This window comes from Pseudopipra pipra, chromosome 6 (assembly GCF_036250125.1).
Source record: "Pseudopipra pipra isolate bDixPip1 chromosome 6, bDixPip1.hap1, whole genome shotgun sequence".
NCBI classification, from domain to species: Eukaryota; Metazoa; Chordata; class Aves; order Passeriformes; family Pipridae; genus Pseudopipra; species Pseudopipra pipra.
In genome coordinates, this window is record NC_087554.1 from 50,808,780 (window position 1) to 50,825,880 (window position 17,101).

The 17,101-nt window shown below is 43.0% G+C and overlaps 1 protein-coding gene across 2 annotated transcripts in view; it reads left to right on the top strand.

Moving 5' to 3' along the window:
* Window positions 1–411: 411 nt before the first annotated feature.
* Window positions 412–17,101, top strand: part of C6H14orf132 (chromosome 6 C14orf132 homolog) — a 37,203-nt gene continuing 20,513 nt past the window's right edge. Inside the window, exon 1 of one of the 2 annotated variants that reach the window (XM_064659080.1) lies at window positions 412–641. In XM_064659080.1, the coding sequence (XP_064515150.1) occupies window positions 612–641 (30 nt within the window). In that variant the 5' untranslated portion in view covers window positions 412–611. The remainder of the gene's footprint in view (window positions 642–17,101) is intronic. The other variant, XM_064659079.1, reaches the window with a different exon arrangement.

Below are 17,101 nucleotides of genomic sequence, written 5' to 3' on the forward strand. Positions count from 1 at the left end.
CCCAGCACCGGCTCCGACCGGCGGGACCAGCCTGGGGATTCCCGGTGCCGCCACCACCTCCCTGTGCCCGCGCACCCAGGCTGCCCGCTCCCAGCGGGATGCCACGCGCGAGGCCGGGGCTGTGGGGCCATTCCGCGTGCGCTCCAGCCCCTGTTCGCCCCCGGAGACCGAGAGGCTTTGTGTCAGCTCAGGCTGCTCCGAGCGGCTCCGGAGCCCTCAGCATCTGCGGGCCGGTCCGGTGCGCGGTGCCGGGGCGGTGCCGCCCCACAGGTGCTGCGGGCGGGGCGGGGAAGGCGGTGCCGCCCGCGGGCTCCCCCCGCCGCGGGGCGGGCCCAGCCCAGCCCAGCGCGGGGGCCGGGTCGCCGCCGCCACCGCCCCCTGCCGGAGCCGCTCGCCGGGCCGGGCCGGGCCGGGCCGGGCTGTGCCGGGAGCTGCCGGAGCTGGAACTGGTACCGGTGTCGACTCCGCTGCCGCGGCCGCGCCCGCCGCTGCTGGGGGAGGCGGCGCCGGTGCCGCGCCCCCGCGCCCCGCCCGCCCCCGGCAGCAGCAGCAGCGGCAGCGGCAGCCTCAGCACCTCCGCCAGCTCCGCCAGCAGCTCCAGCGGCAGCACCATGGACCTCTCCTTTATGGCCGCGCAGGTGGTGCGCGATGGCGGGAAGGCACCGGGCGGGACGGGACGGGACGGGACGGGAGCGGACCGCGGGCGCGCATCCCCTCCTCTCCTTTCCGCGCCCTTCCTCTCCGCTCCAAAGTTGCGTCGGCGCGGGGGTAAACCCGAGCGGCGACGAGCCTTGGGGAACGGGCGAGGACGGGAAAGGAAGGAGAAAAATAAGCCAGCTGGAGCTGGAAGTGCTGCCGAGGAGAAGTTGTCGTGCGCGGCTCGGGGCGCAGCACCTGTTAGCGCCCAGCGGCGGGGCCCGGCCGCGCCTCCGGTGCGGTGCCAGCGGCCTGGGGATGGGGAGGGAGATGCATCATCGCGCTGTCGTCCGAGGACAGGCTGTAAACGGAAATCGTAGATGCGATTTTTCTGTTCTTTTCCACCCTTCCCTGCTGCGATTGTACGTGCATCTGTGGTTTGGTTTTTTTAAGTTGTTGTCTTCGCATACAGAATCCAGCTTGGCGTGTATGGAAATACTCCTCTGTTTGCATGAACGAATTGTTTAAATTGCAGCTTAGTTCTGGATTCTTGCTCGAGGCATGATTGTGGGTGTTGGTGTTCAATGTATTCATGCTTAATATACTGAGAAGTATGTAACAGCTATAAGCCACCCAAAGCCAAAAATCATCATGGTGAATCCAGGTGAATTACGTTTTTAAACTGACAAACAGTGCTGTGCTTCAGAAAGAGTCACACTCACCATTGCCTTTTCCAGGATAATCTTTTCTATTCATGTGGATACCCAAGTGTAGTTGGCTCTTTTAAGAATGATTTGGATCCAAGTTTGAGATTTTGCTGAAAACCATCACCCATCATTTAGAGGCCAGGGAAGCCTTTCTACATGGTTGCTGCCAGATGCTGACTTCATCTGGAGGTGGTTGGTGGAAGCCAAATCTAGTCTTTGTGCTGTTGTTCTATTTCATTAGTGCAATGGCTATTTTGTCTTATTCCCTTTTTAAAGTCCACTTCTGAAGGGGTGTCAGGCTCTGCCTGAAGGTAGAGTGAAGCTGTCTGAAGTTAGCAGTGAGCTGTCCAAGTATCTCTTCCATTTGGAGGTATTTCTAAGAACAATATTTTTTTAAGGAAAACCACAGTGGCGAGGAGGAAAGGATCATTTCTACTGATATGAGGTCTTCCTGGGAACTGGAGTATTCAGAGGAAATTTTGTATGTGTCAAATCATCTTCCTGTGGTCTTTCTCAGCACAATCAACGAGTTCCCTGTATCCATCTTTTGTTCCCTAAGCACTGAGCTGAAGCAGAATGTCCCTGTAGCACAGAAGTGCAGCACAACAGCAGGTTTTTCCTGTAGTCAGTGTGGTGTGTGCCAAAGCTGGGATTAGTGCTACCCATTCCTTTTCTATACTCTCCTTTATTCTTGCTGTCCCATAGTCCATGTATCTTCTACTCTAATTGTGCACTGAAAGAGCCACAAAGCTGGGTGCTTTAGTTCTCTCAGAACAGTTCCCTGTACGAGCATGTCTTATACTTAGTAATGTTATTAGTGCAACAGTTTATAGTGAAACGTGTGCTTTTCTTTCTCCTTAATCCTCTGGAGTTAATTTATTGTGTTCCTTACTGTGTTCACAAGAAGTGACAAATGATAGGTTTGTTTCAGTGTGAGACAATACGCCTCAGGAAGAAAGGATGGAATACCTTGGAGTTCTCTGCCACAAAGCCCTTTGGGTGGCGAGGAGAAGGTGGGAAGCAGTTGGGGCTCCCAGGTGTCTCTCCCAGTGGGAGCTCACTGGGCCTGCACAGCACCTGTTTCACAGGGCGTGTGGGGAATTCCTCCAGGGGTTATTGGTGTAATTAACCTTAGATGAGCTGTAGGAGAAGATTTCCTGGGCTCTTTTCTGCTGAAGGAGATGAATCCGGTTGTTAGGTCACTGTGTATAGCAGATGCTGCTCTTACCTCTGTTACTCCCCTGTCACAGGTCTCTTGTACCTTTCTTTCTGAACCGTCAGTTCTTTCCATTCCTGTCACCATATTGGCAATTAACTGCCAGTGTGTCACTCCTTTGATTTAGGTATTGCTTTCCTTCAGCTTTCTTTTCACTGCTATATCATTCTGTCTTTTTTTTTGAAAAGCTGCCATAATCTCTGTGGCATCTCTGGTGGTGCTGGAGTGGCAGGGTGGGGACCTTCAGTAGGAAAATAGGTAATGCCTGAACTGAGATGCTTCATGGCATACAAGCAATGGTTGCTTCTCAGGTTAATTTAGTTTCTACAGAATAATGCAGACTATTTATGTTCCTATAAATTGCTTTTGTGTATTATCATGCCTTTGCACTGCTCATTGTGGACCAAGCTGGCTTTGCTAGGTATCTTGTGAGACACCGTAAATGACCTGTACCTTAGAGCCCCAGTGTGATGGATACATAGAAGCAGAAGGTGTGTGTAAATTAGGTTACCACTTGCAGCCTCAGTGATCCTATAGTGTGTTACAGAGACTTAAAATATGGCCTCCTTTTAAGTGCACAGGATGAAAATGTCAGACCAGATAATGCAACAGTTAACAGGGGGTTTTAAGTAAAGTTTTGGTGTGTTTGCTAAAACATTCAGTGGGTGAGAGTTTGCACATCTGGATAACTGTATTGGTATGTTCACCACTCTGGACACCTGAACACAAGGAACCCTGCTTTCTAGAGGCATTGGGTAGCTATATAAATAAACCTCATCTTTCATATTCAGCACCTCTCCTCCTTTTCAAGATGTCTTTGAGATGATTTGTGCCTTGGAGGCCCTGAAAGCATTCCATGTACCAGCAGAAAGATAAACAAAAAGCTCCCTAGAATTATATATTTTATGCTATAGAAAGGATAAGACTTTGCTGATAAAAACTATTGTTGTGGAACAGGAGACTATCAGGGAGTAATGCTAACAAACCTGTGCAGTGTAGATGCAGCACTAGGTTTTGGATGTCCAGCTTAAGCAACCACATCTGAACACCTCAGCTGTTTTATATTTATTAGCTACGCCATGGAGAACAGCTTTTCACTATAACAATTAAATTAAATGTTGTTAAAATAAGCCTTTTTGCATCAGCGTGTTCATCAGTAGTTGGTTGTGCAGGCTTAGGTGTCCTCTGTTCTGCATGTGCTCTAATTGACTTTGGGTAAGGTCAGTTGTGCTAATAAGTATGACTCTCACCTAGTCAAAGCCTATTAGCTAGTGATTTTTTTTTTCCATTTTAAATCCATGTTTTAATTTAAGTAATGCTGTAAACCTCAAGATACTATGCCAAAGATGTTCAGCCACTGCTAAGCTGTATGACTAGCTCATTTCTGCATATCGTTCAGTGATTTCAGAGTGCTCTTGTAGTCTAGGTAACCTCAGAAATAGCCACTTCTTTTGGGTAGACACTTTTGCTTCCAGCAAAAGCCTGGGTTTGGGGGATGCTGAGCTCTGCATCCAAGCTAAGAGCACTCGAGGCTTTTAGCAGGGGTTAAGGGTTTGCTGTCAGATGCCCAGGGGTGAGCTGCCTCCCTTCCCTGCTTCTGACACACTAAAATTAATATTCATTTAACAGCCAGCTGATGGAAAAGAAATAACAATCAAAATCGCATCTGGGTTAATGGGAACAGGGTTGAAACATATTCAACTTGTAAAAAACAGAAGCTCAAAATGGGCAGAAAAACTGAGAAGATTGAGAAGAAAAAAATGATGTCATGGTGTTCAGTGTAGAACAAATCGATATGAGCTGAGCAGCACCTGCAGTCATAATGCCAGTTATGTGTTTTGCAAGATTTATGTTCGCAATTTAATTTTCCTGGAGTTTTTTTCTTTATTTTTTGTTTCATAATGCAAATAAGGAATGGATTTCTTTATTTGCAATGTTTTTATGGTTGTGTATATCTTCATACAGTAAAAATATTATTTTAATTTTCAGATAAATGGCCTTTTCTTCTTTTACATATAGAACAGGGAAAAGGTAGTAAGGTCTTCTGGAGTTCTGTGGATAAAATATCTGTGGATATTTGTTGAACTTGGTTATATATAGTTCATGTTGATTCTCCATGTTCAAAAGCTCTTTTTAAATAATTTCTGAGGATTTGGAATACAGGAATTTAAATTCCTTATGTTTAGTTTAATGATTGAAAGTTATATTTTTATAATCTTTGATTTCAATTGGAGTCTTGGGGATTTTTTTAAATAAGAAAAATTATGTCATGCTTCAAGAACTAGAGAAATAAGTGAACAAGTTTGGTATGGAAAACAAAACCATTAAAAAGTAAAGATATTTTAAATGTCATTGCTTTTGTGTTCTGTATTACTCTTCTGGGGTTTCAGGTCTGGTCAGTGATCATTTAAGTCACTTTAAGCCTTTCATTGCATTGACAGTAACTCAGATCCCCAAAACAGGGAGATAGTCCTTGGTGTCACTTGAAGAAACCCTATAGCTACTTATAAGCCTGGCAGAATAACAACTCCAAGGCTGCCATGCTTCTGCATGAAACATACATTATTAAGAGATATGCAATTTCTGGAAAGCACTGGAATACACAGAGTAAACTGAGTTAATTTAGAATCAATAATGTCATGCAAGTTATTTTTGAAAATATAGTAGCAGAATCTACAAAATTTGATTTGAAATAAGATTTCTTTTTGACTTATTATGGAATCATAGCATCATTGTCATTATGTCATTTTTATGTTGGAAAATACTTGTAAGATCTAGTCCAGCCATTAGTGTGGCACTGCCAAGTCCGCCACTAAACCATGTCCCTAACTGCCACATGTACACATTTTTTAATTACCTCCAGGGGTGGTGACTCAACCACTTCCCTGGGTAGGCTGTTCCAATGCTTGACAACACTTTATGTGAAGAAATGTTTCATAACATCCAATTTAAACCTCCCCTGGGACAACTTGAGGCCATTTGAAATTTGCCCTGTCCCTTGTTACTTGGGAGAAGAGACTGACCCCATCTTGGCTACAATCTCCTTTCAGGTAGTTGTTGAGAGTGATAAAGTCCCCGCTGAGCATTCTTTTGTCCAGGCAAAACAGCCCCAGCTCCTTCAGCTGCTCCTCATCAGACTCATGCTCCAGATCCTTCACCAGCTTAATACTCCTATTTTCCAGACAGCGTGAGCTGCCCATGTGCATGCTGCAAAGCTGCTGTGTGCGCAGAGGGTGTGCGTGGTGTTTTTGGACACCCAGCCGCCTGACCAGAGCTGCTGCATTTCCAGAAATCCCAGACATAGGTTCAGTATCCTTTAATTCCTTTCTAATTACATTTCTGGATATTAAAAGATGCACAATTAGAATCTGCTGTACTCTGCTGTACCAGCACAGAGGAACCAGAGGCAGGATAATACTGCATTTGTTTTCCCACTTTTTCTTTATCTGTTCTTCATCTCAGGAGTCAAGAGGGATTCAAAGCCTTTATTAACTGTGTGCTCTTTTTACAGCAAGGTAATCTGAAGGTATTAAAAACCAGAGGTTTTTAGATTTGTGGGTTGGGTAGGTTATTCCCACTAGCTCAAAACAGAATCCAGGCTGCTTGCTCAATGTGAGCTGGCATGTCTGTGTGCGCCATACATGTGCCAAGAAAGCTGAATTCGTTGCCTGCCTCCAGACAAAGACAGACCTTTCAATCATGTTTGCACTTGGAGAATCTATGTGTGACAGTGCTGAATGGAGCGGGCATTTGGAAGCTTTGACGTTTCTGGTGTATGCTCAGGACTGATGTAGTCTACTTTTTTCTTTTAAAAAGTGGGATTGCCAAAAAGTAAGCTCTAAGCCAAAACCACATGGAGAATCAGGAGTTAGAGATGCATGAACAAAGACATGATCCTTGTCAAAGCTGCCCTGATTATAATCCAAGACATAAGACAAAACCTCTTTGATCTATAGCATTAAACATTAATAATGTTAGCTGGGAGCATGTAGTCATTCTTTTACATAACCAGTTCAGCATTCACTTCTGTACAGCATAATAGGGCACTGACCATTACTCTAGCACCTCTGCTTTCTTCCAAAGGTTAAAGTAGTTTTCTCTGGCTTCCTTTGATTCCTCCAGAATGTCTTGACCTATAATAAAGAGAATTAAAGCATCAGAAGCTGAAAAAGCAGATCAGAGTTTAACTAAGGATGTCTCAGGTGCTTTGGTTCAAGCATCAGTCCTGATGCCTCACTGTGGTATGGCACAGCCACAGGGACCAACTGTGTAATCCAGATGTTGCAGAAGTCCTGTTTGTGGGCAGAAATCAGTGGTGCCTTCATCCAGGATATTGCCAAGAGTTGAGGTGAGAATCATTTTCTGGAGAAGTGTTTCTGGTGGCTGCTTGGCATAATTGCATTAGATTTTTATTAGTGAGGGGAACATGAATCTTTTCTTACCACTGCAGTAACACTGCAGAAACAGCATTTCCAAGTCTTGTATAGGAGAAATTTCTGTTCTAGCAAAGCTTTTGAAAATTCATTGGAGCTTTGGGCATACTGGTTTTATAACGTGTTGATACTGCATTTTGGAGGAGGCTGTTGTTACAGGATTGTGCTTGTAATTGCTGTCAAAAGATGTTAAAAGCGGTGATTCCGATCCAGCAAAACACTTAAACACTTACTGCACTTGGAACACATGTATATTGTTCCAGTAACATCATCAGGACTGTCTGCTTGCTTAAAATGAAATATCTTAAAGTTTGGCACGGATGGAGAGAGAATGCTTTGAAATTCATAAGAAAACGTCCTAGGAGAGCAAGAGGAAACCTACTATTGATCATGTTATCAGTTCAGGGAAGGCTGAGGTTATGTGTTTCAGAGTGACTGTATTTTCATCAATTAATAGCATGACCAATTTCTCATAGGACCTGCTGAATAGTGGAAGAGGAGGATGTGGTAGGAGGTGGATAGTAGGGAAGGGAAAGCGGGATGTGGCTCATGTGCTTGTGTGTGTTTGTGCAGTTAGTTATGTGCACCCTTGCACAATGAGGGTTAGAAGAAACTGGAAATAATTTATTTGTCTTTGATGTGCCCATTAACTGTAAGATTAATTCTTTGAAAGATATTTTCTTTTTTTTTTTTATTATTTACATGGGTTTCAGCAGTTACATACTAAAGAGTTCACAAAGGGAACAGATCTCACATATTTCCATCTTTGTTAAGTGTGGAAAGGAGGGTTGTAATATAAGTGCAAATGGACATTCACATGTTTTACACAGATGAAGCATGAACTTTTCACAACACAGCCGATGGCAGCAATAGCTTGGATCCTATTGTACACAGAGAATAGCTAGAGATGGCAGGTAAGAGGAATGGAGCCTGAAGCAGCACTACATTCATGCCAAACATCTTGCTTTTTCAGGTGCTTGTTTTTTTGTTGAGCAGTAAGAGCCCAACTCTGTTCTGTAGTGAGCAAAATTATCCTGGCAGACTTGATGAGAACGGAGTTTCTGGTAGCAACTGGATAACCCCATGGTATTGGATCCTCAAAATCCATAGGCTAGAAAATCTAAACTGGCTATAGACTGGGGGGGGGGGGGGGGGTGTGTTTAACCTTGTTTTTGGCTAATCTAGGCTGAATTTCTCAATTCATCGATGAGCTGCAAACATGGGGATGAAGATTCTGATTTAAGTTTTGTTGGAAATGGGATGGATGCTCATCAGTTAGGGAGCTAGTTTCACCACCTTGCTAACCCCATTCCCATAACAGATAAAAGCAAAAAACTCCAAATGATTCAAAGGGTTGTATAGGATTTAATAAAGCAGTGTGTGCTGTAATGACCATACACCATCAAATTAAATCATTGATGAAAGAAAACATTACAACATTCAAATGGAGTACAGTGATGTGGAAGCAGAAAATGAGAGCATCAACCCAAGTAAATTCAGAAGTGACCAGCTCCGTTAGTTTGCTATGTCTGTCTGCTGTGCTTTCCTAGAAATTCTGTCAGGAATTGCATTTTCTGCCTAAGCCAGTGATGTCTGATAGAGTCCTCTGTCTGTTGTTCTGGCAGACTTCTTGGTTGGATGAGTATGGTATCCTAAATGATTTTTAAAGGTATCATTAGAAATAATGATGGCTCTCTGTGGTTGTTTTAAATACTTTTTTCTCAGTGAATAAATGCTCAAGTGTGAAATGAAAGTCCTTCAAAATTGGTCGTAAACTGATGATAGTTGTCACCACCCATCAGTGGCTTGATCTACGTCTTGTGCTGGTGAACACATCAGTAGTGGCTCCATTTCCATGGAGTAGCAGTGGGATAAATGCAGTTGAAGCTTTTGGCAAACATGATCACGACATTATATATGTAAGTTATTAGCACTTCAGAACAAAAAAGGGTCAGAATGAAGTGAATGAACTCCTTGACATCTGGTTTGAAGGTACTGCGTGGTCAGGGTGTGCCCTCCTGTCCCCTCTGGATCTGCAGTGAGCAATGCCCGTCCTTACACTGAGCACTGAATAGGAGTGAAAAACATGGCCAGCTGCGACACAAAGACCAGGAGCACTGAACACTTACTGAATGTATGCTTCACAGTGCTGGAAGAATTGCAGGGAGCAGAGGCAATACAGGGTGGAAGATCTCTCACTGTGAATACGACCCCTTGGCATGCACACGGCAGCCACAACTGATGCTGCGAGTGGTAGTTGTTACCCACGTGTTCCCTCGCTGGCTCGCACACCCACACAGTGCTTTCAGGTCTGTCTCACAGCACTGCCTTTTTGAAATGACACCTACTCTTAGACTGAGTCTTTAGTCTTTCTATTTTGAAAGCTGAATTCCACACTCCTTGTAGCTGCCAGAGCCCAAACCTGCCAAGCAGAAGCTGATTAGAAAGCATTAAATTACAGTCCCTTCAGAAAAGCTCAGTGCCTCTGTGAAGCATGGTGCTGGATACAGGGCCACTTCCTTTTGTTTTGCAAAGTGTTTATCTCTAGTTTGGAAATGTTTTAAAAAATAATAATAATAATGAAACCTTTTACCCTCTGCTGGTTCCGTTTGTTGCAATTTTTTTCGTAAGCCTTTCAAATATTACGAAAGGGAGAACAGCCTAGGAATGAGCTGTGCGTGACTAAAACAAAACCTAACTTCCATCAACTTCCACTGTGGCTTTTTTTTTCTGCCAAAACAACTGAAAGAGCATTTGCAAACTGTGGGACAGTGTGCTGGATTCTGTCACTGAGAAAAGCTACCAGCCCCACAGAGTCACTGCATGGAAGGGAAAGGACAGCTCTGTCTCTTTGATTGATGTGTAGAGGTGTTGAGGTGTATATTCAGAGAGAAAGAGCAACAATAGGACTAACAAGGAAGGAAAAATATAAAAATTTAAAGTTTTAAAGGATTTCTGAAAGTGCAGCTGAACCCAAGGACTTGGGGCAGCTGATCACATTGAAATCCTCTCAGACCTCAATTAAGTGTATGCCTAAAGTATGTAATTCTCTGAACTACACCTCTGCTTAAATGAAGTATATAATTAAATGCCTTGATAATCTGCAATAAGTGGCAAAGCATTTTGAGGTATGGTACTATCTCTTCTTTAAAAATGAGCTCCACTTGAAATAAATTGGATTATATTTTGTCTTTTTTCCTTACCCTCCTTGATGCAAGACATAAGTTTTTATGGATCTTTCCCATGGGTTTTCTCCCAACTTTTCTCTTGTATGACTGTATAACATGTTTTCCTTCCAGCTCAGGTACGCAGTTCTCTTTGGTTATCTTCTTTCTTCATCTCTCATATCCTCCATTTTTACCTTTTATAAATTATTTCAGATGCTACAGTTGCACCAGCTCAAGTCCAGATCCTGCAGAGATTTGAGCTTAGTTCTGCAAAATGGGGGCCAAAGTGTAAACAATTCTCGTGTTCAGGGACAAGGGATGGGATGCAAGTGCAAAGTCAAATGCTACAGTCAGTGAAAGTGTAAGCAACACAGCAGAAGCTTTCTCAGTTGTCTTATTCAAGACAGAAGCATGTTAGAATGTCTGCATGTCTTTACTGGGCTATAGGTTAGTACAAATTGAGTGATGCTTGATGTGGAATCTAAGCCTCAGGAATGGAAGTGTCACCTCCTCTGCTCTGTTTTGTGTTTTGGTTGTTCTCCAACTGGAACAGAGGACGTTACAACCTCAGTTTGAAAAGTTCTGAATTATCTTCTCTAGATGCTAAGCCCAGCAGTCAGTTGGAGAAATATATTGAAAATTCATTCACGAACACTCTTCTCTCTTTGCCTATCCTCTGATATCTTCCCCCCACAGACCTAGAGGACAGCTTTATCGAATATGTGGTTATTAACACGAAGGCATGCCAAATGGTTGCTGTTCTGTGATAGGATCCAGGCTGTGAAATGGTTCATTCTATGTTGGTCTCTGAGCCATCTGATTGAGCCTGCTGTGAAACTGTGCAGATGAGCAAGGCGGTGAAATCCTGCACTGATTTGTTGTCAGGGTGGCAGATGTTTTATTCTCCTGGTGTGTTCTCTGGCATTTCTCAAGGACGTGAAACAGAAGCAGAAGAAATTGAATTGCTGCTCTCTCTCTCACTCCCTTGTTCTCCAAGGTAGTTTTGCAACTCATTTCTCCTGTAATCTTATTAAGTGTCAGAAGAGGCATGCACCTCCTGACTTCTCTTACAACTGTGCTTTATACTTTCATAGGTAACCTTCTTTACCCAGCCAACTGTAATTTTCAGCATGGGTGGTTTTCATGGTACATATCTTGCTTATCACTTTAGTGTACATAATACCCTTAACAGTGCTTTAAAGATGAACATTTGGATGACTAAATAAACATTCCTGCCTCTAAAACATTTGTCTCCTGACCTGTGGTGTGCACAGGATGTAGCTGGCAGAGGGGGAGGTCATGGAGAAGGCAGAAAACAACATGCTGATGTAAGCTACTGTCTGGGCTGCCATGATAAGCAACCCCTTGCCGTTCCTTAAAGCCTTTGGGTGGCAGCATATGCCATAGGGAATGCTGACAAGTGAAGGGAAATAGGAAACAGGTAGCAAAGGTAGGTTTGGCCAAACTCCGATGTCTTCCTTGAGCACACAACATGGTATGATTTGAATTGATGTATAGAATGCTGGCCAGCTCCCAGGAGCCAACTCATTATTTCTAAAACTGTTGGAAATGTCAAAGCCAACTATTATTAAAAATCTTCAAATCAGTTCTAGAGGACAATAAATGGAATTAGGAGATTCTCTTCTGAAATGAAAGTTGGTCTTGTCTTCCATCTGATTTTTGCTGTTAGAAAACTAATCACGTAGTTTTACACTCTAAGTTTATCCTTGCCTAAGCAAGTGTATAAGTTCATTGATACAAACAGATTTAATAATTTTTTAGTGTTAAATTTTTTAATTAAAAAGAAAAAATTCCATACCTTGTGTAGCCTATAAATTATGACAATAATTCAACACAGCTCCACCACACCCATGATATCTTTTTTTACAGAAGAATGTAAAGATTCACCTGAAATTAAAGGATACTGATAGGGAGGCAGAACTGCCCCATGATGCTACAGAGGAGATAAGGGTCTTAGTGAGAACTGATTCCCAGTTTGGGGCTTCTGGAAGCTTAAACTGGCATGGGTTGCAGAGGCAAAACAGCAAGTCTTTCTTATGACTCATGTGCGCAGTCAGGTGGCCCAGCTGGTGAATGCTCAGAGCATCCCTCAAGTTCTTCTGGATATTGATTGAAGTTATAGCTTGAAACCTACAGCCTTTTCTTTTTGTGCTTGATTCATGACCATCAAGCTCTGAGATTCTTAAGGGTTTTTTGCTTTGTTTTTTTACCTATGGATTCATTTTCTTGAAAATGAATTTGGCATGTGATCGTACACAAGCTTGGAAAACTGGGACTTTCAGACTCTGCACCATTTCAGCAAAGCTTGGCCAGTTAGCAGAACAGGGTGTGCTCTTCCCCCAAAATAAGCAGCATCTTTCTGCATGCTGATTTTGACAGAAACCTTGACACCGGTTTTAGAGTAATACAGCTCATGCACAACTCTTTGCCTCAGGATCATACTATGCTCCTGTCTGTCCTAATAGCCATCCTGTTCACTGCCTGTCTCTCAGGAGGAGTGGAGTGGTGACAACAGAGGAGATGCAGCAGCTGTCACACCTATTTACAGCTTCTCAGTCACTGATGTGAGAATAAACAGACATGATATTCCTGCAGTTGCATTGTTAGCAATTTTTAGAATCAGTCACTTGAAAAATATCAAGGCACAGGTAAAATAGCTCTGTCATCACTTTCTGTGTTGTTTACAACCTACTGCTTGACCTGAGGATTTTCCTCTGTTTCTGTTAACTTAATAGAAGTGTTAAGGTCAAGGCCACATATTTACCTGTTGAAAGCACACATTTTTCTTCTGAGTGAAGTTGTAGCATGATTGGATGTGGCTCACCAAATGTAGGAACATACTGATTCTTGTCCACTGTTGCCATTATATTCTCTGATTTTATTACCTGCTCTGCAGTGATGAGTAATTCTCACATGTAAGCAAGTGGTATTTACTATAGAAAAGGCCAAGTGAATTTATAGTTGAGCAAATGTTTAAAGAAATAACAGTTAGGGATTGCTTTCCTGTTTTGTTTGAAAATGTAGAAGGGAAAAGAAATTGAAAATACAAACATTTTGATATCCAAGAAACAAATGCTTGAGCTCAGATCTTCCAGCATTGCATCCCCAGAAACGTGGGCATGAAAATGGTTATATTTAGTCACTAAATCTTTATTAAAGTCGAACAGTGGCTGACAGTATATTTGTAAACAAAGCAGTTAAGTCAGGAAAGTTGACAGGATTAAAATCTGTGGTCTATTTTGGGGGCTGAAGTGGAACAATTTCAGATAAACAGAAGGAGGGTGAGCCCCTAATACCCCATGCAGACACAGCATTTGGGGACATGGATGTTGTGCTCTGTTTTTCCTTTTGTCTCTGCTTTCCTCCTTTTCAGGGCTGCAGAGGGGAGCACACAGAACAAGCGTCTCATGGCAGGAGCTATATTTTTGGCTTGGAGATGAGAGCAATCATTCCTTGAGCGCAGCAGATTGGTTACACGGTCTGCTCGCTGGTAATCGCCCCTTCACAGCTGCCTCTTGGAGATGTGCTCCAGCACAGTGGCAGCTACAAAGGGGCTTTGTAATCAGGCTGGCCTGCGGTCAGTGTTCCTAACTGGGACTTACCTGTCGGTGTTTTTCTGAAGTGTGTGGGAAACAGTGTGACTGTGTATTTAAAAGCTCAGCATGGATGGCGCTTTCAGGGCCGTGACTTCAGAGCTGCCATGAAACTCCTTATGCGTCTTTATTTCCTCTCCTTTTGGGCAGCTTCATCTCTCTCACTGCCGCCTTACTTTAACGTGCTGCTGCAGCCTTGCACTGAATTCCTGAGTGACAGCAGCACATTTCAGTGGTAGAGTATCTCTGCCACCAGTAGTCCCTCCTTTGCCATGGCTCTGTGTGATGGTACTGTTACTTTCTTTCCTGCCTCATCAGCTAGTACTAAATAAGTTGGGTGCTTGTCTCTTAGAGCCGCTAAGGATGCATTTATTCAGTAACTTACGTTCTCTGTAGGATCCTGCATCTGGAAGCAGTGTCTCCTGGTGTTGTTCCCACTGGTTCATCATTAGGAGAGCTCTGCATTTCCCTGAAGGCACCAAATTGTAGCTTCCAGAACATAGCAGTTGGCATGTTTGGTCTTTTTTTATTCCCACATACTTTTTTCCTCCTGTTTGTCTATTTAATCCTGAAGTAGACTTGGTTTTTGTGATTCTTGGGAGTGCTGGAACTAGCGCTGGAATCAGTGCTTCAAACAGCACAACTCCAGTCAATTTTCAAATGAGGTACTCTTTTGGCTATAGGAATATTTGTTTCATACACAATCAAAATTTATTTTTGTAGATGCAAATTACACTGTGGGCTGTGCTACTCAAACCCAGCACTGGATTTATGTTGTGAGAACCATCAGCAAAAACCCCTGAATCCTCCAGAATTGGATTTTTTTTTTTAATGTGTTTCACAGAAGACACTAGATAGCCTCCAGATCTGTTCTTTGGAAAATGCAACAGAGGAGAAAGGATGTTTGTGAAACATGTGCTTTCAGGTCCACATCTCTGCGTACATGACTGTTGAGTGCTCAGTGCTGAGAGCAGCCATAAAGCATCAGTGGGAATGGACACAGGCCTTGCCTGCATGACATACATATGACCAAGGGAAAACAGTGCACGTTACAATTGTCACATGCTGGAGACACATAGTAGAGTTGGAAGAAGATATACAGGAATCACAAGCAGATGTAAATCCACTTGCTATTGCTGTCTTCCAGGCAATGCCAGGGGTCCTTTGGTGGTAGCTGCTTCTGCAGCAGAGTAGGCAGTGTGAATGCAGTGTCCACAAACTGCTTGTCAGTGGCAGAGTCCATAAGTAAAAGGCAAATTAGCCTTGCACAGACCTGTGGAGGGAAAAATACGAGCTGAGGAAATAACAAGTGACTGCTGAGCACTCTGCTCTTTGCTGGATAAGGAGCAAACTGGAAATACTATGAAGATTTGGAAACCTGAAATTATTAACTGAAGAAACAAGCAATTTTTTTTAATTTGTCTTTGGCCTTTTCCTTTTCTGTCTCAATTAGTTTTCTGCTTTCAAATGAAGACCATTTGAATCACAAATAAACTCATGTCAACCATCTCATCCATCCTTCTGTATCTCCCTTCAAAATGTCATCTAATTCCAGCTGGCCAGCAATGATCTCTTCCATTTTCCACTTTTTATATTTCAGGGCTACCTCTTCCCATATATCCCTTCAACCTTGCATTAAGTTCTCATATACAGCAGAGCGACTTCATTGTTTATTTCCCAGCATACGTTCTGAGAACTGTCCTTTTTTAAAGTTGACAAAATACCGGGCAATGGCTGGACTGCTGGTGCCTGTAACCTTCCAATTGCAGTTCTGTCTCATTGCCATCTTTGCCCTGCTCCCAGTCCTTTATTTTTGGGATTTGATCAAGATCTTTTTATTTATTTTCATGGTTCCAATGGGATACTTATATTTAACTAGAATTGTTAGTACCTAGATAGAGTTAGAGTAAAAAAAATTAAATTTTTTCAAATCACAAGTATGGGAATATTCAGCCCACTGAACACCATTTTGAAGGATTTGAGTTTTTTTCTTTTTCTCCACATCTGTGGAGAAAATGAGCATAATTATATTCCCATACATGCATCCATATACGTGAAAGCCATCAGCCTGCCAGTAATCCTCCCAAAAAATGCTGCATGGTCACTGGCTGTTTATCATCCAGCTACTGGGTGCCAGGTAGCAGCACCCTTTTCCTCTAAGCAATGAATTGGGTAACTCAGGAGCCTAACACCATCCTGGATGTGTCTTACTTTGGCCGGCCCTCTTCAGTGTTTTTCATATTAGGGGTAAAGCCAAACAAATAAAAGAGCAATCAGTTAAAAAATGGAGATTAATTAGTTTAAATAATTATATGAAGTAACCTGAGAACAACTCTGAAAGCTGCTGACAGTGGTGGTAAATCCTGTTAGTCTTTCAGTTTTAATGCTCTCACCTCAATGGCAATGGGAAGAAGCACTCAAGGCAGTGAAGCAGACAGGAACGAGTCACTGCTTTGTGGATATCCCTCTTTCTTTTACTGAAGCAGTCTGAGTTCCCATGCTGCTTCATTCACTTGTGGGGCAGTCCTCATGAGCACCCGGGTCAGCCCTGTGAGTGGGAGAGGGCAGCCTGTTTGCATCTGGTCTCAGCTGTCTGCTAGTACACCCCTCCTCTTCCAGCAATGTGGCATTTTTTTGTAATTGAGACAAAAACAATCCTGTGCTATTGTGCATTGCATCGGCTTTCAGATCTGGATTTCCAAATCACGTGTTTAGATTCAGTTTTCATGCGTCAATACATTAGAAAGACTCCATTTGCGTAGTCCATTTCAGGTTGTAGTTGACTAGGTGAAAGCTGAGGTTTTCTTGTTTCTTCTCAACAAATGCACTAGTCCTGAGGACAGGAATTGCATGTCTATGCTGGCTCCGTGTCTTTGGAGAGGGTAGAAAAACCTGATGCGTGGGATATGAATGAGGGAGTCTAAAAAGAAGGGGCTATCACCTTGAACTAAAGTCAGCACCACTATGTTTTGTGTCAGATATGCTTGGAGTGGTTTGGGTCCAGTTAGCATTGGTCTGGTTTAGATTAATTTCTTTTCGTTTTCAGTATCTTTATGGCAAAAAGAGGCAGATTCATTATGAATTTGCTGTTCATCGTTTTGTGTCATGATATGAGAATGCATTTGAAATCATGATACAAAATAGCTGTTCATTTTTATTAAATGCTGGTAGCTTCTTTTCCTGCTTATCTTTTTCACTTGAAAGAACAAGATGGCCAGCAGATGAAAAGGATATCATCTGGAAAAAACTTTCTTAAATGTGCCTTTCATGCTTGTTGATTTCTCAGCTGTGGAGACTAGTGCATCAGTGTTGCTTAAGTCAAGCATTT